The sequence below is a fragment of the Centroberyx gerrardi genome, chromosome 14, assembly GCF_048128805.1.
Source record: "Centroberyx gerrardi isolate f3 chromosome 14, fCenGer3.hap1.cur.20231027, whole genome shotgun sequence".
Lineage (NCBI taxonomy): Eukaryota > Metazoa > Chordata > Actinopteri > Beryciformes > Berycidae > Centroberyx > Centroberyx gerrardi.
In genome coordinates, this window is record NC_136010.1 from 9,975,411 (window position 1) to 10,003,115 (window position 27,705).

General features: G+C 42.8%; 2 protein-coding genes across 2 annotated transcripts; both read left to right on the forward strand.

Annotated features, from left to right (window-relative positions):
* Positions 1 to 6,919: 6,919 nt before the first annotated feature.
* LOC139919149 (glycine N-acyltransferase-like protein 2) lies at positions 6,920 to 12,648 on the forward strand. Its single transcript, XM_071908777.2, has 7 exons — positions 6,920 to 6,941; positions 7,204 to 7,311; positions 7,409 to 7,419; positions 11,414 to 11,466; positions 11,605 to 11,726; positions 11,954 to 12,077; positions 12,234 to 12,648. Exons 1-7 carry the CDS (start codon positions 6,920 to 6,922, stop codon positions 12,646 to 12,648), a joined length of 855 nt encoding a protein of 284 aa, XP_071764878.1.
* A 5,378-nt stretch (positions 12,649 to 18,026) lies between these two features.
* spsb1 (splA/ryanodine receptor domain and SOCS box containing 1) lies at positions 18,027 to 26,078 on the forward strand. The gene is made up of 3 exons (XM_071908796.2): positions 18,027 to 18,179; positions 22,526 to 23,410; positions 24,412 to 26,078. The coding sequence occupies exons 2-3, from the start codon at positions 22,717 to 22,719 to the stop codon at positions 24,537 to 24,539; spliced, it is 822 nt and encodes a 273-aa protein (XP_071764897.1). The 5' UTR covers positions 18,027 to 18,179; positions 22,526 to 22,716; the 3' UTR covers positions 24,540 to 26,078.
* The last annotated feature ends 1,627 nt before the right edge of the window (positions 26,079 to 27,705 follow it).

Consider the following 27,705-nt stretch of genomic DNA (forward strand, 5'->3'; position numbering starts at 1 on the left):
TTATAACCAGATTCTGAATGAATGACATTAGATGATGAATACTGTTTGTTTTTAGTTACAACCATGTGCAGAAACTAAACAAATGATCAAAATACTCATCAAAAAGTGTATTTGCCGATGATATTGTAGTCTTTCTTTAAAACTGATTATTGTCAAGGTATCAGTAAAATGCGACTCTTATTGATATTGAACGACCACCTCTAACATCCATGCTGTCAAACTATATGCACATACCGCACATAGTGATTTCTCTAGGAGTGGCATTTGTTTGAGTAACCATGGGACTCTGCTGTAACAATACAACAGTTGTGCTCCCTAATAAGCCTACTGTTTATGACAAGTTCAACCTACAGGCAACAGTTGTCCTCGGCAACACGGTAGATTTCACATCATACAAATACGGACGCACATACACACACTTACACCTAGGGCTGGGCGATATATATCGTATAATATCGATATCGTGATATAACACTGGGATTTTGGTTATTGTAATATTGTGAAATAACTTAAATGTTACTTAAATGTTACGGAAAATGAACAATGATTGGCTTTACCAGCTCATCATATCCACATTACTTACTACTGATTACACATTACTGATTACTAATGATCACTACTAATTTGTGTTGTGTGTAAATATCTTATGAAAGCACAAATACTCATCCCCAAAATATTGTCACATTATCCATATCGAGGTATTCGGTCTAAAATACTGTGATATTTGATTTTGTCAGTATCATTCAGCCCTACATATACCCCAACCCACCTTAACTTTCTGAATATGCCCAGGATCCCAGATACGTGCTAAAAACACACACCCAGCTAAGTAGGATGAGCCAATCCTGTGCACTTTACTTCAGACCTCCGCCCCTCCCTCCCTTCCTCTGCCCCTCCCTCCCTCCTTCCCTTCTGCTATGCATTTCTTGGTTGTTCCTGTGTCAGCTAACAACGCTCAAACAGTCATGCTTCCCTGCTCCAGTCCCATTCCACAGACCTAATCATCTTATGGTCTAACAATGACATCTAGTATTTACTGTAGAGCCATGTTGCTGAACAATGCTACACATGACATGCTCCCTGGTGGCATGCTTAGCGAGCTTAGCTTCTCATGAGATTTTTGTAATACAAGCATGGACCTTGATTTTTTTTTTTTTTTTCCCACACATGGGCATGTTTCTTTTTTTCTTTCAGATGCTTTAATTTCAAATGAACAATTCAAGAAGGCCTGGTTACGGGTTCTTAAGTAGAGAGAAAATGAATTAGAGGTAGTTGAATAAAACCTGGGCGTGCTATTTATTCTGTTCTGCCGAATAAGAAAGACCCTACTTTTTCTGAATTTTATTTTTATGTCAAATTCTCAAAAACCTCTATACATTTTTTGATGTGAGTTGGTTGCATCGGTCTTCACCTATCATTATTGTATGTCAAACTGCAATGTGTTAATAATTCAAGGGTTTTGCATCAGTCTTTTACACCCAGTGCGCACCACCCCTGGTTACCAGAAAACAGAGTTGCCCCGGCAACTATCTGCACGCCTGACCACACACAGGTAAAATACACAGATCATAGTACACAGGACACTAAATGATTATCACTTGAGTTAAGTGATTAATGTATTTGAGTTTTGACAAGCCCATGTGACGAGCAGTTTTCACCGTAGAGCTAATCAGTAACATATTGCGATTATATATGACAGCATGGATAGTCTCGCATAGTTAAGGGGGTCTTTATCTGCTTCTCTGTATATGTGTTAGTGTTATGACCCTTCCTCACCCTGAGAAAAAAACAAAAACAAACAAAAACAAATGCTGATGTCATCTCTCCTCTGGTTCTCTTCTGAAAACGAAGTCTATTTGAATCTCCCTTCACACTGTGAGTCATGATTGACTGTTGCTTTGTGACCAGAAACTCAAATCAGTTCCCTCTCCTTTCTGTATTTCAACAGATAAAAATCAGCTTTGAGAAATGAGGAACTCTGAACTCTTACCTAGTGTTTGTTTGGTCCCGGTTTGTCAGGAGAGGAGAGGAGGCCTGCTGGGTTTGCTGATGGAAGCCGGCTTTCAGCGCTGAACAGAGGAGAAGAAATAACAAAAATAGCTGTTGTTCATCAACAAGCTCAAACTGTGGTCGGCCAATGATCACCGAGTCACTGGGGTCTGGTGCTGCTCTGTGTAGAGGTTACTGTGCCACTGTGTGCTGTTTACAGTATGTGTTTGGATGTACGGCAGTTGTGCTTTTGCTAACCTTTTGTATAGTTACCATGGCATCATCTTAGCATCAAGACACAGCTCGGACGCTTTCACAATACTGCGAATCGTACAGTTCAAAGTAACATTTTCTAATTTCTACATCAATCAACTTATAGGCCTTGTTAAGCTTATCTGAAGGCAAACTAGACTGCAGAGCTCAATTGTGCGTGTTCTGATTTCCCCACACTAATTAGAGTTTCGGAAGTTGTATTCAAAGTAGAGGTGCCCCATACTCCTCTATGCATTAACAATTAACCTAGACGTTCACATAACACACAGTTGCAGTATTATAGGCCTATACGTTAGAGGCTTTTCTTCAAACGTAATATTGACACTCACCAAGCAGGGAGGCAGTGGTGGAGCTGCACTGTGGCCTTCCATCCACGCTCGTCTGCAGTGAGTGCACTCTGGAGTTGACACCAACAATAGTCTGTCCACTGGTGCTGGATCTCCCTCGGTGTGCGGGTCACTTCACACGCTGGCATGGTGAAACTGTTGACCACAAGCCTCTGCTCTCTCCCTCTCCCTCTCTCCTTCTCTCAGGCAGTACAAGTCAAGGCATGTTCCAACACGCCACCAACAGCCGGCTGGGTGTATGAGCCTGCTCCTAGACCAGAGGGGGAGGAGCAGAGGATCAGAGAGGGGGGAAACCCAGAAAAGACCCAGCATGACTCAGCCTGCTTCACTCAGCATACACAGCCTCTACGGTAAACACTTTTACACTTAAAGGTAGTTTTTGTTTGAAGGCTAACTAGTTTTGATTCTCTGTAGGACATGGCTACTTAGATTTCATTACAAAAACAGAGGTTATGACATGGTGGAACATGGCAACTGGCTGCAGAAGTGTTAAAGAGAAGAGTATTTTTTGAATTGGACTCCACACCTGAAAGGAGCCCACACTTTGACTTTGGAAAATCATAGATGATAAAGCTGATGTCCAGTTTGCCTGCAGGCAGTGACTAGTTTCTCTTCATCACCCCTTCTGCCCAGTGGGTGAAAGCAGTGTACACTATTGTTTCTCTATGCCTTTCCTGGCAATTGCTAAATCGTAGGTCACTACTGCTTGAAGCTGAACTGATAGAAGTGAAAGTAATATTTTATTCAGCTGCTTTATTCCTAATAAGTGGTGATATTCATTCATATTCTTAATAGCAAGCAGTCTAACTTTATTTTAATACAGTAGAGTGAATAGTCGATAGGAAAGGGTAAGCGAGCGCTAGCACAGCATACTAATAAAGCTGCTGATTCATCAAATTATCTCATAACCCACAGTAGGTCACATCAATTACAGATGAAGCGCATCCGTACGAATGATAAAACTGCTAAAATCGTAGGGAAATCATGGGCAAAGATACAGAGCACTTGTAAAATATTAATGTTTTCGTGGAGTAATGATGTTTAATGTTAAATCAGAATTTTAAAGCAATTTATCCATACAACAGAGAAAGAATCCTTCGTCTGACACATCACAACCTTGCAGAAAGCCACACTAATGTACACTGCAAGCTATTTAGCTACTGACTCATAAAACAACACTGAGCTATCCAAAGTGTGCAGAATCATCAGCATCTATAAGAGCTAATTATGCAGAGCTGCTCTGATGCTAGATGGGGTTTTTTTTACTAGAGGAGGGGTGTTGCGAGTTCATCACTGCTGTAGTGGAAGTTGATCACTAGGCAGATTCTGGGTGCAGCAGCAGGAACCAGCTCAGCAAAACTCACCTGCTACAATATGGTCCCAGTCTGGCTGTCTGAGCATCTGTAAAGCACTGTACTGTACAGCAATGGTGCTGCTCTCCACTGCAGCCCTTCAGCATGCCCACACTGACTGATGACCTTATCAATGAAAGAGCAAAGTCACTATTGCGTGTTTCGCTCAGAAAGAATTCAAAGCACTTTTAGCTCTGCGTGGAGGTTTGTGTTTCCCAGCTGACGGCGACTAAAACAGCAGAGCAACTTTCTAAAAGGGCAGAAGAGGCGTTTTGCCTGCAGATAGCTGCTTTAATTTACTGGAAGTGTGGCTGCGGCACTGCACTGGCTGCTGTTTGACAGAGTGCCAGCCAAGTTTCATGCAGTAGTTTCACCAACTGAGTTTGTCCAGGGCCAAAGATTGGTTTGAGTTTCCAAATCCCATCTTAAGTTCTTAACTTAATTTATGGAGGCATCTTTATGGAGGTCTGTTTGTTCAGGAGTGAAATATGGACAACCATTGAGTTAGCCCACTCTATGGGAATTATTTTCCGCACTGTAATAACTATGTCATCATATAAAACCGTAATAGATTTATTCATCCTCCCGCCTCAGACATAGATTGCAGCTGAGGCCTCACACTTGCGTCTAAGGGTTGCGTCTGAGGCTAATATGTCAGTGTGGGGGGGGAGAAGGAAAGAAGGAATCCCTAGCCTAGCAAGTTCAAAGCTTGCTGCATTGATTACATCATCGGAACTGGAGTGCTGGAATGGGACAATGCACCATTAGAAGGGGGGGGACAACCGGCTAATCTGGCCGTTGCCTCCCTCTGGAGCTCCCTTCACTAGCAGGGAGGGCAGAGTGTGTGTGTCTCTCTCTCTGTGTTCTCTCCCTAAACTCAGCTTAGTCCGGTCCAGAGAGAGACGGCCTCCTCTCACTCACACTCTCCATCACTGCACCATGTGACTGAAGCACTGTGTGTCTGTGAGAGAGAGAGAGAGAGAGAGGGAGAGAGAGAGAGAGAGAGAGAGAGAGAGAGAGAGAGAGAAAAGGATAGAATATGTCTTGATGTTCAAGTGTGCATGTCTGTGATTCTCTATGTTACTGCATTTCTTTGTGTGTGTATGTGCACTATGATAGACCGGCACTGCAGGAACTCAGCTGCTGCAGGACACTGCAGGATTGCTGTTCTGCTGCTGGCTCACCGGCTCTCTCTCTCTCTCTCTCTCTCTCTTTTTTTTCTCTCTCCTCCTCTCCTCTCTCTATTCACTCAGGCAAATTGCTCAAGGAGGATGGTGAGAGCATGTGCTGCATACTTTTTCAGCAGGGGAGAGGGGGGTGAGCGGAGGAGAAAGGAGGAGGGTGGGGGAGGGGGGCCAGAATTACAGAGGTGCAAAGCATGCCGGTGAGGCACTATGCTGGGCAACTGTACCTCTGAGAGTGAGAGAGAGAGAGAGACTACAGTAGAGAAATTGGAGAGGAGGAAGGAGGAGGGAAGAGGAGGAAAGGGGGTGGGAGTGGGGGGGCAGAACTGAGGTGCAAGGAACATCAGGTGAGTGCGGCAATTTCCTTGCTGGCAGTGCAGCACCCCCCCTCAGTGAAAGTGTGAGCCGGAGAACTGCAGATGTTCCAAGATGATGTCAGGCTCCGGATCTGGCGCGGACCTTTAGTACAGTTTGCTATCATTCTGTTCCCTCTCACTTCGCTGCCTGCAGTGGAAATCCTAGAGGCCAGAGAGACGCTCTGGGCTTCTGCCTCACAAAGAGCCAGATGACGGCGCAGGGCCGGCTTTTTCAAGGTCTTAGCACAGTTACCTGAGGTGAACTCAGCACTGACCTAGCATGCACACAGGCAAAGTGACCTGGCCGGATTCATCATCCAGACCTCCTAGACAGGTGCCGGAGCACATTTTGAAGCTTTTTTTTACCCATAAACTATTTTTACATGGCTTTTTAAAAGCACATTTGGGGTTGAGCATAGACAGCGCTATGGCGTAACAGACAAAGTAGAAACACAGCCTCTTAAAGGGTAAGAGAGTTGCTGAGATACTGCTGCTGCTGCAGAGATATTTCTAGGAGTAAGAGTTGCTCTGCACTAAGAGACCTCCTTTTCATCTCTTTCTTTCTCAGAGAGACATAAAAACGTATCTAAATACACTCACAAACAACAGTATGTTCTTCCTGTCTTTCTCTTTCTCTCCCTCTCTTACTCTCCCTCTCTCTCTCTCTCACACACACACACACACACACACACACACACACACACACAGACTTAATGTCACACAAACTCTAAAAAATCCTCAAGAACTGCCCTCTGTCCCAGTCTCCACTTTTAGGAAGGCAGCAAAGTGCTCCTTGCTAGAGCACAACTTCATGACTGCACCACAGCTCCCCTGTCCCATGCAGGCCACTGTAGCCTCATTCTCATTTCCCCATTTCAGCACTCACAGACACTGACAGCCCTCACTTGCGAGGACCACTGATACAAGTCATCCTTCTCACCAGTTTCCAACATCCTCTGTAATTAAATATCCACAACTGGCACATGCTAGTAAATACACCCACAACTAATATAGAGAAAAGTAGAGAGCTGGGACTATCTGCACTCTCCTAAAAGCTAAGTCAGCAAAGATAAAAGTCCCTTCTAGTGCAGAGAACTCTTAACATCCTGACCAGTTTTTCTGTCTTTGTGTCAAATGGCCAGCCCTCTCAACCAGCCGCTATCTGACACGCCGGCTGCTATTTCCAGCCTGTACCATGTGTTAAACATGGATGAGAGAGCAGTGGAGCCCGACTGCTAACTGACTGACTGGCCGTCTGGCTGGCTGGTTATTACTGGTGCAGAGGAAGCTGAAACTGATGAGACAGAAGCAGCCAGGAGCTCCCACACTGCAGGCATGCACACACAGACATGCATATATCAACTACTGTATGGCTAATTTAAGAAATGTAACACAGCATCCTTTACAGAGAGGTAGACATGAAAGAGGACAACATGAAAGGTAAATAAGACTGGATAAGAAAGAGAGGTATACCTACGGATGAGTCTCGCAATGGAGGAGAAAAACTTCTATGCACTCACTCTGAGCCTCTTGGTTGCTGGTGATGTGCTTTCATGGCGCGGCAAAGTTGACTGCAGCATTGCCTCCTGAACAGAATGACATTGTTTGCACTCTCTCTCTCCCTCTCCCTCTCTCCCTCACTCCTCCTCCTCCTCCTCTATGCTCTCGCTCCCCCTCCTCTTCTTTGCACGCTTGCTGGCAGCACAAACTGCACAGCTCAGCAGTGTTCCCCCACTGCCGCAGCAGATCCTGCATGAGCTCTGCGTATCTGAGTGGGATGGGACTTTTAAAGGGGAACGCAACCTCGAGGGTCAGTGTGTGTGCACATCCTCAGTCCACCCTCCTCTCCTCCCCATACTCCTCCCACCCGCCTCAACCCCCCCTCCTTGCACTCCCACCACCCCCAGGAACCATCAGAGTAAAGGACTCCTCACAAGAGAGACCCCCCCCCAATACTCCATCCCCTTTTTATTCATTTTCACAGTACAGCAAAAGCCGTCCTGAGATGCAAGTGCGCTGATCTCAATGAGGAACACTTTTCCCCACAGAGATGCCATCTCTTGTTGTCTGATTTGAAAGTTATGTCATAATATCTCTGAAATGTCTCCAGGTATTAGTTGCAAACAGATATATACGTTTAGGCGAAAGAGATGCATGTAAGACCAAAAATTAAAACATGTCAAGCTAAAATTAAGGGAATCGCAGAAATAGATTACTACTTCCAAATCAAAATCATCATTTGTCACCTAGTGATACAGGAAGAATTTGATTAATTCTTATAACGTATAACGTAGCACAAACCGCAAGGCATACCACAGAATTATTGCACACAATGTCACCATACAATTACTTCATTGAGCCTAATGTGCAATAATCATGCAATCTTTCAGTGAATGTCACTATCTAAAAAAACTGTCATCTCATAACATGCTGAAAGTTAGACGACTCTCGTAGGTGCAAATCTCCCTCCGTAAAGTGAAATGTCCTTAATCTGCATCACCTACCTTTCATTACCCACCATGCACCACTCTACTGGTGCTATTCTGCAGTGCGCTAAAATATAGAAATATCTTGACCAACCAAATTTCTCTTTTGCGCGTTGCACAATCCTGTGAGAGTGAGACCATCCATCATTTAGTCAGTCAATAAGGTTACACTTCTTTTCCTTCACAAAAACATGCTTGGCGGTACACAAGAATTATTTCAAGTATTCTTTCCAGCTTCACATAATGAGATTTGCAGTGTACTGTACTGGTTTTGTGCGGATAATGGTGGCTCCATTAGAATTCCTATGTGTTTGAGCCAACAGCGTCTTGGCAGTTTTCTGCAGCAGTGCAGCGCTCTCTGCTTCTCGCTGCAGAAGTGAGGTTTTTTTTTTTTTTTTTTTTCACATGACTTTGTTCTCCCGGGCCCCCGGTTGAACCTTGTGAACCTCCCCACTGGAGCTCTATTAGGAGCTGCATGCGTCTCACATTAACCCTACATCCATCAAGGCAAGGTCTATGCTTACCTGTAATAGCATATTCGCACTGGTATGACATATAAAGGCTTTGTGCTCTAATTAACTTGCATTGCTTGCACCTGCACTTATAAGGCAAGCCTACAGTATGTTGGTGCTGAATCAGCAAATCTCACATAATGGCTGTGCATTGAACATCACTGACTATTGGAGGTCAACTATGTGAGGCCATTCATGTCAGTCAGTGTCCGGTCCAGTATGCGTGATAGATATATATCATAGAAAAACTGCAGTCCAGATAAGCTGAGCGGGAACCAGCGACACACATAGTATATAATGTGCATTCCCGTCTGTACGATCTGCATGCAGCAGCGCCACTGCATCAGTCTGCCTAACCTCGCAGCATCTGTCCTATCCTCTGTACTTTTGACACCGGGGAAAATGCCCCCACCAGCAGATCCCTCACATGGCCCACGCCAGTCTCAGTAATGGCATCCCCTGTGATGAATAAGCCATGAGGAGGGGCCCTTTTACATGTCCTATCAGATTACCTCCCTATGCTTTACCTGACTACTGTCACTACATTGCCTCTGGCTCTCTGCTCCTCTTAATATTCTCCCTTGTTGGCCCAGCCAAGGGCAGAATGTGTAAATGTGTGCAAAGGCTCATAGATTATATGAGCACAGAGATTTGGCGTTTAGTCATCTATGCAGCTCAGTGACTGTGTGCATATATGGCGCTCACCAGTGTTTATAACCGGTTTTAAATTGAACATGGAAGTTAATCCAATTGCTAGGATATTATTTAACAAATAGGTGCTTGTTGTTTGGGCCTTGAATCATAACAGGCCAGGTCATTGATTGCCTAATCAAGCACATGCTGGAACAAAACTGAGCTAATGCTCATCTGAGGAAAAAAGGTTATCTGTCAAGTATGGACAGTCTTGACACATGCAGATAATGGAGTTGAGTCTAACCAGCGTCTGATAAATTCTAGTGTGTTGTTTTACCATTCCCAGCCCATTGCTTGGCTCCATTGATCTGTCCGGAAAAGATAATAGACACATTGATTCACAAGCTCAGCAGCTTGCTTGGTTTACACATCAACCCAGACTAATTCTCAATAGTCCTCAGTCAAGGAGGAGAATTGCCTCAACTGACTGACTCCTGGGTCTGTCAAGCTGTAGACTCAGAAGGCGTGCTGTGAACATTTTCTCAAATGCGCATTTTGGGTTTACAGCAGAGCAAAATGTATTGCAGAAAATCTGACAAAACTTAAGGAAGAGGATTTCAGTGAGCACAAGTGAGTAGGTGGTTATAAAGACATATTCTCCTCTGGGGAAACCTGACATTGCTAATGAAATATAGAGGCAGTGGGCAGTTAATTGAGGCTAGCCGACAATAAATGAACTTCACAAAACTCTTCTTCTCTGTTCAGTTCGATCACTTTTGCACAGAGATGGAGTGAGTGATGGGATCCTGACTTCGTAGGCGAAGGTGCGTGCAGTGTTTCACTGCACCAATGCTTCTTTGCTGACCTCATTTTGTAAAGCTGAGCAGATTTTTCCCAAGGCCAAGTAGAGTGAAAAAAACACACTGTCAAAGACAAATGAGGTCAAATGAGGTTGTACAGGAATTACAGTTTTGAATGACTGGAAACACACAACAGTGCAAACAGTTTAACATTTTGAATTGTGAATACACAACAGAAGGGCTAGTTCACATATTGGTATCATTTTTTTCACTGACAGGCAAATGATGTCGCTAGGTGTCTACAGAAAACTGTATCATGGTGAGGAATGCATGCCCCTGTTTAAAAAGTCAAGAATGAAATAAGTATCAAATGCAATTTTCACTTTATTTTAACTAAGAATTATTGATGTCATGACTCACCATGATGTTATAGATCCCCCTTTGGAAGGCAGAGCTCGATATGTGAAACATATGAAGTGAGGGCGGTCATCAGTTTCCCACTCAGCATTAGAGAGATTGGAGTAAAAGGTCTATGATGGATTGACATTATGGTGAGTGGCTGAACTTCTGACAGCTGGCTGCTGTGTAGTGGTGAATGAGCACCGACTCCATCAGCTGTCAGTGTCAGCAGCAGTCATTCTGCTCATTACAGCGGTGCTGTGGCAAAGCATAATGTACAGACCAGCCGTAACACAGGGAGACAGCAATTGGGAAACCTTCACTGGGGCATACACACACCAGACCTATAATATCAATTTAACTAATTTAATTTAACTTTAATTCTAAGCCTCTCTACACAATATGTAAACATAATATATATCTAGGATTACATTTTTGTCTTGCACCAGGCTTTTTTAAAATCCTGGCTTTTCTTCAACATTTTATGTATTGAACATATTGCAGTTGAAGGTGTTGCCTACATTCCTTGGCAGGTTAAGTAGATATTTCCTCTTATGGTGAATCAGAACTTTGGACTTGGCGTTTATCTTATCTATGGCAGTAGTTTGTAGATGCCCATTAAGCTGCAAACCGGCTAAATGACACGTCTAAATATTAAGTTTCTTTTCCTCAGCCAGACTGCACTTTTGACTCAGTGGTTGGCAGTTTATACTGTAGCTAAAACACTTACAGGAGCTTTGCAATATGATCATCCTGAAAGCACTCAAGGACCTCACCTTGTTGAAAAATATCCTTTATAGAGAACTCCCACAATCCATCACTGTAATGTTGCTATATTTTGTATTTTTAATATTTTAAATATTTGTTATATTTTGGGACAACTATAGCTAAGGTTGTTACCTTAACAGCACATACCTTTGTTTTTGTTTAATAGAGAATGTGTGATGTATTTCAGTTTATACACCATTATACTGTACATACTGTGAGTGTTATTTGTGTGTCATTTTTATCTGCAAAGACTGCGAGCGGCTTGTTATTTTGGTCTCTTCTGTTTCCCCACTGCATTGTCTTCTGTGTTCCAGGTTCTCGGAGGCGTGTTGCATATCCTCCACAACAACCGCTGTCACCTGGAGATGTGCGTTGACTCCTGGCCTACATTCAGTACTGCCATTTGTTACCGTCAAAAACAGGTATAGCACACGGGGACAAAGATAACTTAGAGTCTCCTTCAGAGTGGCCGTTGATGTCTGTGTCTGCTTTTGAAGCCTTTCAGCGGCAGCTCCGAAGTGTTTCCTGACACGTGCGTCGTCTTCACCAAGAACCCGGAGACTCTGAAACGTCTGCTGCTTAATGAGAGAGTTGTAAACTGGAGAAACGGACTGACATTCAGAGGTGGTGTGCTGAAGGAAATAATTAAGGCGTTAAGGTTTTCTTTTACTTTCTCTTTACTTTCTTTTTCTTTTTTCTTTTAACTGGTTGTAAGCGTTAGAATAGGCCTGTTTGTTTTTAACAGCTTTATGATAATTTAGGTTTTGCTGATCAGATGCCTGTGTAACATGGAAATCTATGATGGGAAAGGCAAATTAAAACAAATTGCCATTTTGCTTTTGTTTCTCTGACAGGTATACCAAGCTCACACTGTCGTCTCATCAAAGAAATCGCCTCACTCAAAGGACTGGACATGACAGAATTTGGAGATTATAACACCTACATCCACCGCAGCCCAGAGAGCACAGACTGGCAGGAGTGAGTTTTTGAAATTTATTCATGACCTCAATTTAAGGCAACTCAATTATTTTTTTTCCCACCGCTGAGTCGGATTAGAAAATACGCTATGCATTTAATCGATTCATATACATCACTTCTCCTCGCATTAAAATTGCCCTTTTCTCCGTTGACCAGGAAGCTGTTGCCGCTGCCGGTTTCCTCTCTGGATGAGTCCCATGCCGAGCTGGTGGACAGACACTTACCCTACGGATGGAGCCGGGACAGCCTCAACCATGTGAGGGCCTGCATCCGCCATCTGCCAAACCGCTGTGTGACGGACGACGAGGGACGGCCCGTGTCCTGGATGCTGTCTGACGAGCTGTGTGAGCTGAGGATGGCCTACACCTTACCAGAGCACCGACGGGCCGGTCACCTGACGGCCCTCTCCCTGGCCCTGATCCGCCGGATGAGCTCCGTGGGTCTGCCGGTCTACTGCCACATCAACCGGCACAACCGGGCCACCATTAACGGCGTGACCGCACTGGGCTTCTCCCCGTGTCCCACTATGGAGAAGATGTCAGTGCTGCTCATATGCAGGGACAGAGCCTGACAGTCTGAGTAAGCCACACGAGGGACAATAAAGAATGCAGGATTGATTGAAACCATGCTGGAAATGTGAGGTTTTATTGTAAAGTTGGGAAATGTTATAATTGCTCTCCTCATTCTATCATTTCTGCTATTCTGCAGTTCTCAGGGGAGGCGATGCTGAAACAGTGCAGTCCACTTCTGACAGCAGATTGGAAGTAGAACAAACTCAAAAATAACATTTTCTGTGGCATGAGGGTGTATTTGGTGAATCTGCCATACGTACTACTTCTTTTTACGCACACAAAAAAAATTGTAGGGTATACAAACGTCCCTGAATATGAAATTATTCTGGAAGCACAATACAGATCTCTCTTCAGGTCGACCCTCAGACATGTGGTGAGCGGCTTTGCCTGAACAAAAAACCCCTAATCTGCAGATCACCCAAGGAGACCATCATCCACCTGGGACCCCTCCCCGGAGGTGTGCTGTTTCAAAGCTGATTGCCTCTCTGTGTTTTAGCAGCAATGCACCATTCAAGTCTGCAGGCAACTTGACAAATGAGCAGCGATCCGAGCAGAGGGGATGCTTATACTGCACCACCCATCCTATCCCATCCCCATCCCCTGTCCCGCAGTGGTGCACCTCTCTTAACTGACTCCCTTTCCTTCCTTGCTCCATCCCTTGCACACGCACACAACACTGATGTGTACATACGCCGGCGAGCATATTTCCCAAAGTCATCCAAGAACACGTTATATACATGCCTGCTGACGCATGCACACACACAACGTACCTAAAAGAGCACATTAGTAATCACACGCCCCTAACATTCTAGTGCTGCTCCTTGCTAAAAGCCTAGGTACAGCGATTCTCATTGCACATTCATACCAAGTTTTACAAACTGCCTTACTGTAGCATTTTAGAGCTTAAGTGCGATGAGTGTGTGAGTGTTTCGGGTCTCAATGTGAACATATTATAGATTATCATAACTGTATGTCAATAATCAGCTTCTAAATCGAGTATGATAATGCCCGTGTAAAAGCTAAGACACTTATGTGATTAACAAGACCGCTAACAATCAATTAAAAGTGAGGTCTAAAGTGTTTTGGCCCTTTTCAACACTGCATAGTTCTATGATGTTGTAAATAACTAACCAGAGTTGAGCATTCTTACAGTCAAGGATTTTTTTTAATCCTTTTCTAAACCCCCCGCTGTCCATGTATCCCACTCTGCTAACTGGTAAAGTTATTTTTAACATTGTCTAAGGATTTGTGCAATAGCATGCTGGTCTGTGCTAGTCTAATATTGCAAGCCACCTACTGAAATATGAGATGTCTTCTCACCTACAGCATGAATCTATTTGAGTGCTCAACCTCCAATACAGTCAAAGAGGTGTAGGACGGCTCAAAAAGATATGGAGAGGGTTTTATGCAAGCTGCTTCAGATGCAGATCTTTATGTTTATCTCAATGTATCTCATGTTTGTGAGTCAGCTATGAACCATGGCAAAAACCTCTGGTGCTTGTTAGTGCGCTTGTAATTGAGAAATATGAAGTGCCTGACTGCTATACCAGTACTGTAGCTTCATCAGCCAGTTGCCCTGCAAAAGCAACCACCACTTGGGGACAGCATCCACCCACTGGTCCTCCTCAGAAACTGCATCTCGGAACAAGCGAGGAGCCGGGTGTCTGACGCAGCATGCGATCATTCACCTTGGCTGCGCGTGCTGCTTTGACTTGTCTAGGTGCTGCTGTCCACACATGCTCCCCCCAGCAGAGGCAGAGCACTCTGCCGGCCGTGGAGTGGGACGTACTATCGATCCTGCTGAAATGATGGTTTCTAAAAGGCAGGCAGTAAGCATGTCTGCGCTCCCCTCCTCCACTGTGGAGGGGCCCGGAGATATCACCGGGCTCAGCACATTGCACCATCACCGCACGGGAAAATGGGATTTTCACTGGGAGACGAGCTGAGGGGAAGGTAATTCAAGTCGCCAAGCTATGTTCCCCGCCAGGGATGTAAAATGAGCCATATTACCTTCAGACGCCTCGCTCAGTGGACAAATAAGGTCATTTTAAATGTCCTTTTAATTTCAGCCTTTGTCACGGAAAAATGAAACTACAAATGGCAGAATATGCAAACAGTATTCACGTTATGTAGGGAATGCAGGGAATAAGGATGTTGTTTCACCAATAGCTGGTGAGAATGGAGCACTGGCCCTTATTAGCAGAAATCATCTCTGCAGTTTTGGCACTTGTTCAAATTGTGAAGGCATGTGCCATTTACTGTATGTGACACTTGGATTGTGTGTTTTTCAAAGCATCCTAAGGTATTCTGAATTAGTGTAAAATGAATGAAACACAATGCAATGAATGCAGACTGAGTCAGTAACCTACTGTAGGGGTCTGAACCTCCAGCAGGAGGAGGGAGTATCAGAGGAGCCACTAGATGGCAGTAGTGTGTTGGCGCTTCCACATTGAGCTGGAATTTGCTGCATGTGTCTCATCCACACAGCGCTGCAGAATTGCAGAATTTCTGAGCAGTCTTTTGCAGTATTCAGTGTCTGGCAGAGAAACTAAAACAACAAATGAGTTGAATATCATTTATTGAGGTCAATGTGGAAAAATCATCATTCACCCCCTGTATGAATGGACCCTACTTCTCGTTTAACAGCATCTAAAGGAGGACATGGGCCTCCCGTTATTGTCATGAAGAGGTCTATATGAAAGATTGGATGTGACTGCAGCAGTTGTCCAGCACATGAAGGTCATGTGCAGGGTGCATCATCCTTGTCAGTCCAAATTGCCTGTCAGTCACCATACTTGACATTCCCCAGGGGTCAAGTCTGTCCACGGAAAATGAGTCTGACTTTATGATGCTGAGGGTCTTAACTGACGCCCATCTTAACGTTACTGTCTGTTTTTTACACCATGCCAACAACAGACTCCATAGTGTGTCAAATCATGGGTCACTGGTACTGTCGATATGTCACACTACTATTGATGTTAGTTATGTACAGTATGCCTACTTCACGAACGGAGTGCTCATCATGTAACATGACATACAAAAAGAACTATTGTAATCTTATAGTAAGTTTTAGAATGATACAACACAGATATCACAGCAAAAACTATAGGAATATTACATCCATTTTATTGGGATACTATAGAGATAGCATTAAAGGTAAAAAAATAAATAAAAAAAAGTACCATTAAGTACTCAAGGTCAGTATAAACTCACAACAAGCAGTTTACCACAGACACGATAGGCTATAAATTAAGATATTATATGCATATTATTTTTAGTTCGCTTCGGCTACAACTCAAGTTTGCTTCGAGAATGAACTAGTGCTTCCTTGCCTTAATACCAAACTACATGAATAGTGGCTGTGTGATGTCCTACCTGAATTCTCATTACAGCATTTCAGCTCAGTGTAGCCTGCAGGTTATACAGCAGAGGGCTTCTGTGGTGGTGACGCATCGGAGTGAAGTTGGCTTTATATTGGAAAGTGGCTATTCACTGGATATGCCCTTTTCCATCCTCAGTAATGTGTAAACCAAACGTGTAAAATCACATTAATGAAAGTATTTGTAATTCTTGGAAGAGGCTGAACAATTAAGAATCACGGATTTCAATATTTGTGAAAATATGTCTTATGTATAAACATAGATTGAAATTTTAATAGTTCATTAGAGGTCGCAAACCAATTCATTATCATCTTTGATATTCTACCTCTGATTTGCTTAAATTGCTTTTTGAATGTTTTACTTTACACAATAAGAAAATATTGATCAATGTATTGTAAAGCCTTAAAGTCCAATAGCATGCTTGTTGTGACCTCGAGGTCTCAAGATGAACACATTTTCATCTTTGATATCCTGCCTCTGATCTACAGAAATTACTTTTTCAAAATGTTACCTTTCCCTACCTCACCTTTTGAAAATGTTATGTATAAGAGATGTATTTCTGTTCTTGAAAATACATTGTACAATGTATTATGTCAACTTAAAAATTCAATAGTTTACTTCCTGTGTGACCTAAAGAACTCATTCATTCTCATCTTTTACACCATCCATCTGATTTAACAAGATTTTTTTTTTTCAAAAATATGTGTTTTCATCTTTAGGTGATATTAGATGAATATATTATAAAACCTCCAAACTTCAATATCACACTTCCCATATGACCTAGAGGTCTCAAACCAAATTCATCCACACCTTTAACATCCAACCTCTGATTTACAGAAGCATACCTTGACAGAAACCACCCTTGAAAACATATTGTTCAATGAACACTGTACTTTTTTGAAATTGTTTTTTTTCTTAGAATATTACTCCTGCAATGGACTGGTGACCCTTCCAGGGTGAACCCCTGTCTTCCACCTAGTGCATGTTGGGAAAGGCTGCTAGTGTAAGTTGGTAGTGTATGGGTTAGTAGTCACACAACTAATCAAACCTGATTGGCATTCTTTCGGACAGCCCGAAAGAATCAAATTAAAGGATCGGTCTTCTCACCACTAGCAAAAACCTCCAGTTTCTTTAATAGGGGCCTGGACTGTAATACCGTTAACCGCCACTGGAGGGCTTAAAGTCACAATGAAATTACTTTTTCACCTCGTTTGCCAATTTTTCATGCTATAATATACAATTAATTGGCATTAAATGCCAAAACAAATGACAAAATTTTTATTTTCTTGTATTTTTATATCAAAATCCCCTTACTTTTACTTCCTGGAAAACAGTGTATCTTTAGTGGTGTTATCATCTTGTACCAGTAGGGGTAAAAACAAATTCCAACTAATAATATCCCTCTGCCACTCCCATCAAATACAACCGCCTTTATTCCCTAACTGATAAACCTTTGGTTTATATTTTTGAATGATCCTTCCCTGTGTTATGTCCCGCCCCAACATCCTGTTTCAACAGGAAATACATCACATTAAGGAAGCCAGATGCTCTCAAAATGCCATTTCATTGTGACTTTAATAGAATAAATACACAGTCCAGAACAAAATACGTTATAAATTGAAAAAAAGAATAGTGGTAATATATCAAAGGTGAAAATGAACTTGGTCCAAGACCCCTAGATAACACAGAAAGAAAGAAATAAGATAGGAATAATAGGAATGATGTCAGCAATGACAGTGATTTTAGTTTGAGACCTCTAGGCCTAGTTCATATGAGAAATTGAAACTAATGGAGCTGTTGAAATTTGAATGCATTCATCATTGTGCTTTTACATGTTTCTTTAACAAGTTACCGAAGATGGAAAAATTAATATCCACCTATAATGTTCAATTCCAACACCAAACCAACTTTACTCCGGCTTCAACCCGTCAGTAGGGAGGTCCTAATCTAGCATAGCAGCTGGGAGCTATTTTACCACGTGACGTGAGAGATGTTAGAGCAGCCATCATTTCACCTAATTCATGTCCAGCCTAAAATGGTATGAGGTAAGGCTACAAGGAGACGGACAACCGCGATGGAGTAGGTCAAGAATTTGAAGCCTCACCTAGCCTCATCCTCTCTGCTGTTTTACTGCGTAACAAGTTTACAAGGTGTGTTTGATATTTGCTCTTTATCCCCCTTCTTCCCCTGTATGTTTCGGTTTTGGTAGGCTAAGCGTTTGTTTCGGCTTCGCAATGTTCCTCTTCATATTACATTACATGTTTTATGTCGCTACAAAGAAAAACAAAAGGCTGTAAGAAGGGTCGTCTCTTCCCAGCCGTCGGGTTAGAAGGAGTTTGGACCATAAATGAGTTGTTTCTTTGTCGCCGCGCCTGCTTGTTGCTAAAACGGTTTGTGCTTGTTGTTGTGTAACAAACTAGTCAAACACGATCAAGATTCAGATAAATAGAAACCATGTTGCAAATCAACAATATTGTCGCTTGCTTGGGGCGCCGCTCGAATGGTCGCGCGTGGACCTTTTAGACCCCAGAGCACATGCATGCTTGGCCCACTAACAGCTTATTTAAAGATTAGGCTGCTCTTACAGTAGCTAGCATGACAAGCTAAATGGGTTGAGTATCAAGAAGGCCTACATAGCCTACAATTGCTGATATTCACGAGGAAACAGACAACTGACCACTGTCAACTAAGCCCTGACTGTTGACTATTTGATAAGTAACAAGTCCTGCCCGGCTAATGGCCACTACTATATAATTTTAATATCTCCATAGAGGAAGCCATAACTTGGTAATAACGCAGACCATAGTATGATCACAACGATGTTTCCACATAAGGCTTTGTATCATACAATAGATTACTTTGTCTCTTGTAAACCTTGAGCTTTATAAACTCAGCAGGTCACAGAACAGGCTGGGGCTTAAGTTCAGGTGGGCCCAGTCTAAATTGGGCCTAACAAAAGAGACAAGTGTTTCCTTGGCTCAGCAAATCCAGGGAGCCCACCTCCTGCATTTTAATCAGCTCCCAACCCAGGGGCCCAGGAACCCCAACCAGTCCGGGCTAGGATCCCAGCCCAAATATATCCCACCACAAGCCGTTCCCCACCTTTGTACACTACTAATGGAGACGTTTGTTTTGAAGTCCAAGGTAAATGTGGGAAGACCTTAATTGCTCTGTTAATTTTGATTTACTTCTACATGTTGTGTGTGTCGTACGGTGGCCCTTTGCCATGGGGAGAAGGAACGGTAAACTCCTCGCACAAAGAGTGTGCAAATTAACATGTTTCACTCTCCCTGAAGGCTGGACAGGCATTGAAAAAGAGATTGTTTACATTCAGATGCTGGCCACCCGCAGCTTGCTTTTTCTTCCCTCCTGTTTTCCTATCACTGAAGAGACATGACCCATTTAAATGGTTGTTTACTTGCATTAGAAAAAGAGCCAAAACACTTCTCAATGAACTCTTGTCTACAATTCAATTAGAGTGGCCTTCCCAGCAGCCCAGTTTTCCACGTAACACAATGCCCTCTATGGCCTTGCTGCGACACGGGCAGAAATACGAAGACCAAAGAGCAACAGTTGTCCCACCTGCACTCACAAAATATCACATTATGTCTGTGGGATAATGACCCTTAATTCTGTATGTGGGGTATCAGAACTAGTGGCGTTTTCATTATAAAATAAAAGGATTGCTTGACTATTGACTTAAATAGGCCCAGAGGCGAGCAGATATGGTTAATTTTTCGAATGAAACAGAGAAGGTACAGAATAGCTGTGTGCTGTTCCATAAGTTAATTTAATGGTGCTGTGGAACGCAGGCTCCTCAGTACTGGAACTGTAAATGACCCTATCATAGTTCAAGTCTTTCATCTGGATGTTAAAAAACGTCTATTGTGATGAAGGCCGTAAAGCAGAGTACACCAGGTATTCATCAGGCTTTTATTGTCAAGTCTCTGCGTTCCTGAGCGCTGCCTGCTCAGAAAGAGCTGTGGTCCAGCAGTGTCTCCCTCGAACAAGACAGCAGAGTGTTTTTTATATTTTTAAGCCAGACGTTTTATTACTGCTTTTCCTGTTACCCTCCGACTAGACAACCATATAATAGGAAATGGCTGGAGTTTTTCCCCTCTTATTTCCTATTTTTGGAGATTGTGGGCATATTTCAGTTTCGGAGTAGCTGTGTGAAGGGAGTGAAGTGTCAGCCCATTGAGGGCCTGGGATCTGCTTTTTTTTGCTGTGCTGCTGTGACACTGGTTTTCCCACTCGGCTTTATGTGAAGCCACAGCTATTACACAATTAGCACGCAGACATGTTGGTCTGTGATATACAGCGAAAGGCTTTTATGTGTGAATGATAATGTCACAGAGGCATATCTCTGGTTGGTATCATTGAATCCTCCTCCTTGAACTTTTCCCTTGTTTGCCTTCCTTTTTAAGATTTCTCTGTGATTATTGCGACAAGTTTGTGCTTCAGCTTTTCATAAAGATTGCACAGGGTTTTAGGTTTTGTGTTTGTGCTAAAAGTGCTGGGGTAGTGAAAATTGCAAACCCAAGTTGTCACTTTCTTTAAGGATGCCAGGAAAATGGCTGTGTGAAAAACTGTGTCAAAATTGCAGTATCATGCGAGCACCAATTCTTGGATGAGACTGACTTCATCAAGAAAAGCTGGAACAGAAGTAATGCATGAAATTGAGCACAATTGGCTAATCAAATAAGACTTGAGCTTCTTTTCATGGCATCAATGCACCATAATCCTAAACGAGGCACTTAACAAGAGGAACGCATAATTCCATCAGTGTTTACCAAGTAAGCATGGAGAACTTCATAAGCTACATGCACTTGAGTGTTTAAGGAGCTGTGTAGGAACTGATGGAAACATGAGGATCAAGACGGCATGAGCTGTTCTTTAACTGTATGGCAGTTTATGGATGTAGATATACTGTGCCTCAGTTCCTAGATCCAGGCATAGTCGCGTTTAAAGGAATGGGGAATCTTATAGCCAATCATCACTATCAGTGACATGTTTTGTGGTTCTACAGTTGTCTAGTAAAAATCAGGTAATATAGGCCAACGCAGCTATGTTTAGGTTATGTTTATGTACCATGTCCATTCTCTGCCACTGCGCATCTGTTAAGGTCTAACAATGAATATGTTGAATTTGACATGGCTAATTACTGCTTAGTACTGTCAGGTTAGAACGGGTTGCGTTTAATTTTCAGGAATTGAGTTGGGGTAGGTTCTTCAAAACAGAAGTAATCCAAGAATAATGCTTTAGAGCACAGATGCAGAGGTTTATGTCAAATATTTCTAACCCATAACCTCGGTTAGGCCTACCTGATAGGTGTATGTTATACTTAAGATGTTCACAGGCAAAGAGTCTTAAAGGTAGGGCTCAACAAATGTACTTGATACAATGCTTTGCAGCACTGGTCATTTGTTTAAAATATACTGTAGATTAAAGCAAGCATCTTGCTAATTGTGCTTACACACATGGTAGTAGAGGATTTGATATGCTAAACTATCAGGCATATGTTTAGATGAGATAATAAGTCAAGCATTCACAGGCTGTGGACACTGCAATGTGAAATTGGCTGTATAGAAACCGTCAATTACTTATATTTTGGACTGTAGCCTTTCAATTTGACATTGTCACCTGGCCAGTCTATTGAGCATTGCGTTTATGACTGCTGAGTGACAGAAACTTGTTGGTCTTGTCTTTCTTGTTTGCTTGGCATTAAAGTGAAATGGCAGGAGAGATAAAGGCGGCACAATGCTCTGATCTGCTGTGACTGAGACGTACACACGTGAGTTAAGTTGGGAAGGTTGTGGGGAAATGCGTCGCACTAAGAGTACATCTTAAGATCGTCTTTACCATGCATACAATGCTAATAAGGCTCTGGGAAATGAGGCCATGGCCAGCAGATACATGTTAGCTGCTGTTATGTAATGATACTGTTATCAGTTTAACATATGCATGTAGGTTTAGATTTCTGATTTCTCTTGGCCGTGAGATACTGCCTCCTTTGTTTTCCTCTAATTTATTTTATACTTTATGAGCATTGTCATTACTGTGGATAATACAAATACAATATGTACTGTAATGTGCTAATCTGTCTCATGGCCAGCATCACATGAATACAAAGCCACTGATTTGTTTTGAGGCCCCGTGAGCGCCTACAGCGAATATCAGATGTTGTCCATTGATTAGCAAATGAATCAGGTTAAAGCACTGACTGAACCGCTTATTAATGTAAACATGTACTGTACCTTTTCTAACAAATGCAGCATGATGTGATTACAGCAGATGTACCACTCTGCCCCGATCAGAGGGAATGATAAAGGCTGACTTTGCGGAATAGTACTGCTGTTCCTGATGTTTAGCTATCTGACCTTTTGTAAGATCTAATGCTGAATTTCCTGTTTTAAACTGAAGCATAGCTTATTTGATTTGGTATAATAATTAACATGCTTGTCTCTTCTGTGTTCATCTTCTCTAATCTCTCCAGGTGGGCTTTAACCAACACCTGGACTGACCTTGTCTGTTAGCAGCAGTGACACAGGAACACAGGCCTGCTCCTTGATTGCAGCAGCACAGTGGAGGAGGGGGTCTGAGGCTGATTTGCTCCCCCCGTTTTTCTTTGATTTGAGGAGGGGGGAGGAGGAGGAGGAAGAGGGTGCTGTTATAACCACCCAGAGCATGGGGCAGAAAGTCCCAGGTGGCATAAAAACCATTGACATGCGGGACCCGGCCTTCAGTCCCCTGAAGCTGGAGCTACAGGCCCTGAATCACACCAAGCCCTCTCGGCTGGATCTGCTGCTGGACATGCCGCCTGCCGGCCTGGACGTCCAGGTGCAGCACTCGTGGAACAACGACGACCGCTCGCTCAACATCTTCGTCAAGGATGACAACAAGCTGGTGTTCCACCGGCACCCTGTGGCGCAGAGCACGGACGCCATCCGGGGCCGGGTGGGCTACACTCGGGGACTGCATGTGTGGGAGATCAGCTGGGCTATGCGTCAGAGGGGCACCCACGCTGTGGTCGGGGTGGCTACAGGTGACGCCCCGCTGCACTCGGTGGGCTACACTGCCTTGGTAGGAAACAACACTGAGTCCTGGGGTTGGGACCTGTGCAGGAGTAAACTCTACCACGACGGCAAGAACCACCCAGGAAAAACCTACCCGGCCTTCCTGGAGCCCGATGACACCTTCATAATACCAGACTCGCTCTTAGTAGTCTTGGACATGGATGAGGGCACGCTGGGTTACATAGTGGATGGACATTATCTAGGGGTGGCATTCAGAGGACTTAAGGGCAGGAAGCTGTACCCCGTGGTGAGTGCCGTGTGGGGACACTGTGAAATACGAATCCGGTACATAAATGGACTTGATCGTAAGTACAAGCTTTTCTTCATTACATTACTCTCTGATGGTCAACAGTGTCTGGTGTTATGTACAACTGTTACAGACTGAATGGCAGTGTTTATTGATGCAATGAACAAAACTGTAAAGGTCAAGGGTTGGTCCTGTCAAAGCAGACACATTACTGCGAGGGCAGACGAGGTTACTGCAGGGCAGCACTATGGCTTTCTAACTAGACTTGGGCCAGTCAGGCCACTTGCCCAACTATTATGTAAAGCAGCCTGGGACATCTGATAACCTGACGTCATTTGTCTCTTTGCCTTGTAGCCCAGACTACAGGAAATTACTAATTAAACATTTTACGTTAATCATATATAATTTCATATATGGGGTCGATTCCACTGTGTTCTGTTCGCTATTTTTAAGGAGTTAACAAAGATAAGATGTGATCTTTCACTGTAAACTGCTGTCATTGTTGCATGTAATAATTAGGCCATCCAGAATATATGTCAGTCTTTATGACTTTGAAGCATGCAGGTGGAATTTATCAAAACATGTTGTTTTGATGGTTATGTTCAGTTTCCTGGAATCTCTCGACCTAGTTTAGGTTTATTGAAAAGTAGTACAGACATTACAGACGGTGATAATATGCATAAAGCCAATTCCAATTTGATTTGACATGTTTCTGCTTCATGTAGAGCAGGGAAGTCCCTGTCCTCAAAAGAATAACAGTGTAATGATCATGCAATTTTTTTTTTTTTTTTTTTTTTAACAAAGACATTTTTATTTTTTGTGGGTGGCTTAAAAAAATATTTGGTTCATCCAGAGTGATGTTATAGGCAATTTAGCCTAACAGTAGGCCACAAATGCTCTTGTGGCTGTTTGGATCCGTTCTGCAATGAGTCACAGACTAAAATATTTGTACCGCAGCTGGCGCCCAAATTATCTGATGAGTAACCATCCTGATGGCTATCTAATGAAAGCATAAAATATGCTCTTTCTTTCCTCTCTCCCTGTCTTGTCTCCTACCAGCGGAGCCCCTCCCTCTGATGGACCTGTGCAGGCGTTCAGTGCGGGTGGCTCTAGGAAGGGACCGTCTGAGCGAAATCCATGGACTTCCCCTGCCGGCCTCTCTCAAGAACTACCTGCTCTACCAATGACGGGGTTGATAATCACAACACACAGAGCACACCCTCCTCTCTCTCTCTCTCATACTTCTCTGGGATCCTACTTGGGTTGAACCCGTTTGACAACATTGCTCAAGCCTCTCTCTCTGCCCTGACTCGGCCTCATGAAGGATGTTTCAACAAGCCTCAATCAACAGTAATGTTCTTTGATGTTGGAATTATGCTTCAGTGTCAGTGGCTGGACTCCTTTTGGTTTTCTAATCCTGTTTTTATGACTTTTCTCAGTTGTATTCTGTAACTTTTTAAATCAGGAATCACTGAACACTATGCACATGCTGGTCCAGACGATGCCCTGACAGTCACCATTTTGGTGCACCTCCTCCAGTTTGTATGGTGAAGTGGGATAAGTGGTCGGTACCTCTGCTGTGACCTCCACCTTCTAATAGTGATTATGAATTCTCTTTCTATTAGGCTTTTAAATTGAAATGCTATGTGCTGTGCTGAAACAGACTGATGGAAAACAAAATCTAGCTTTGAGGGGGGAAGGTGCAGTTGTGCACTTTTAGTGTCTGACCACAAGGTGGCAGCATGTACACATCTCAACATATACACGTTCCACAATCGATATTACAAGATTAAATCCTAGTTGCTTTTAGAAATGAATTATGATTTTTAAACTGACCATAAATAAAAGTTGCTGCTCACACAACACAAAGGAGATGCTGACCACTCCACTGTGAGTTTATAGTGCAGTGTTGATGAATGCACTGTGAGGTAGCTGAAGAGCAGCTCCAACCACTCGCTGCACTATCAGGTTTCTCTGCAATATGGAAGTGCCTGTTTGTTTACCATCGGGGCATCAGATAGGAACATCATAACCAGAAATTTTTATCGAAGGATAATGTCACTGTGATCATTTGTAGCATGCATCTGCAGGAGATTTTTCTCAATACAATCACGATGTCTCTTATTTATCTTTTCGTCACTCCCTGCTTTTTGTAGTGCAGTGGTTTTCAGCCACATGCCGTTGAGGCCAAACAGTAGGCAGGTTGTCATGCCAATCAAAACAACATCAGCTGATGTTCCCAGAGAGTTGGAACCAAGCGGTGAAATCAGCTGGTGTAGTGGTTGGCTGGAATGAAAACCTGCAGACTCTTGGGCCTCACTGGCACACGGTTGAGAGTCACTGTTGTAGTGTTTGTGTTTTAGGACTTGTAAAGGGGAAGGAAGGGTTCGGGAGCCACAATATGAAAGTGAATGGTGTGGTGCCTTTTTAAATCTGTAATCTTTAGATTTAAGGCATTGTAATGACAGAACAAGACAATCCACGAAGTGCTGCACAAATGTGACGCAAAGAGGGTCAATTTGCCAACACATTGTCAAATGCCATATCATAGACATCTTTGCTCTAGTATTTTTAATTGTGCAAATGTGGTCCTTGTTTAGCACTCTGCTGAATGTGGACACACTGTGCCACACCTTACTTTTCCTTCTTGCTTGCAACTGTCATTTTATTTGTATTCCCTGTTGTAGATTTGTTTGTAAGTATCTATTAAAGTTTATTTCAAATTATTTATAGTGTCTTGTGCATTGTTGGGGGAACCTACTGTGAAAAGGTAGTTTACCAAATTATGAGCTACTTTACAAGGAAAGAAATTACATTATGACTCCCAAACAGTAATGTATTTTGTTAAACTAACACTACCTTAAGGGTCAGGGTGAAATAAATTTTGGGCTTCCTCATTGCTATATTGATAGATGCATACATTTAATTCCAATGATTATAAAACAATGCCAATGAAAAAAAAACATGTTGCCACTTCAAAAATACATTAAACTTGTTTTAGCTGTTGTATTATTATTTTTTGTCAGATAATACTTACACTATCCTTACAATGGGTGAATGTCAAACCAGGCAGATTGATACTGAGATAATATGGAAGTCAGATGGCCACCGAGTTCTGTGCACTTGATATAATACAATTTATTTAACTGCACTATAGCAGACCCAGAATTTTACTTGATTACTGAAACTGAAAGTACTGAAGAGATCAGTGGAGGGGGGTGGAGGTGGGTGTGGGTGTGTGTGTGTGGGGTTGAACCCCTGTATTCCCGTTGCATCACTCCCCAACTACTGTGGCAGTTTCACTGATACAGAAACTAATACAAATCACAATGTACAATTTGCAATTTATATAAACCAAAGGATTAGATAGGTTTAGTTTATTTGCACATTTTCTCTCTCTCTCTCTCTCTCTCTCTCTCTCTCTCTCTCTCTCTCTCTCTCTCTCTCTCTCTCTCTCTCACACACACACACACACACACACACACACACACACACACACACACACACACACACACACACGTATACTGCTGGTGAGACAGAACCCCAGAGAAGTTTATTAAAACACCTAACCCCTAAAGAACAAAAAACAACCGGATGGCAAGTGAAATGGGCAATAGAAGCCACATGACATCAAGGAGAATATAGATCAAAAACAGGAAAATGCACGATTAACAAACAAGGAAATAACAGGCAACAGAAGTAACAAGGGAAATAAAATAGTGTACCCCTGATGCAGAGAATGACAGGATTTCTGCTCTGCCAGTCTGCTGCACTTTCTTCAGAAGTAGGTAGGTAGAGCTAAAGAGCTATCCTGTGCTCCAGTTCAGTGTTACCAAATCTGTATATTACATCTTTGGTCACCTGGTGGTAGCATTTCAACCCACACATAACCTATCATACACTTGCGGGTGAGAATAACAACTAAAACTCCAATCATTATCATCTTCATCATCAAGTTGTATTTGACCCACTTTTATTTGACCCACAGCGAAGGATCACTTCACTGACGTAGATATATGTGATGTGTACAGACCTGTAACTGCATTTTAAAGGCATGTGCCGGCATTTATCAAGAATATCTATGGTGATCCAAATGTGAACATTGTTCACTTCATCTATTAAACTGATGGTGGAAAATGTATAACTGTTATAAATCTGTGGACCTGGTTGAATTCACATCTTTGCTGAAGAGCAAAATAAGATCAATCCCAGTGTTATTGTTTTTCTGTATCAATCACTGAATTAATGTGCACTGTTTTGTTATGATTTCCAAAAGGACAAAAAGCAAGGGCATCTGGTTTGACTAGACTGTTTTGACACAAAAGGTTGTTATCATGCAGATATACTGACAAA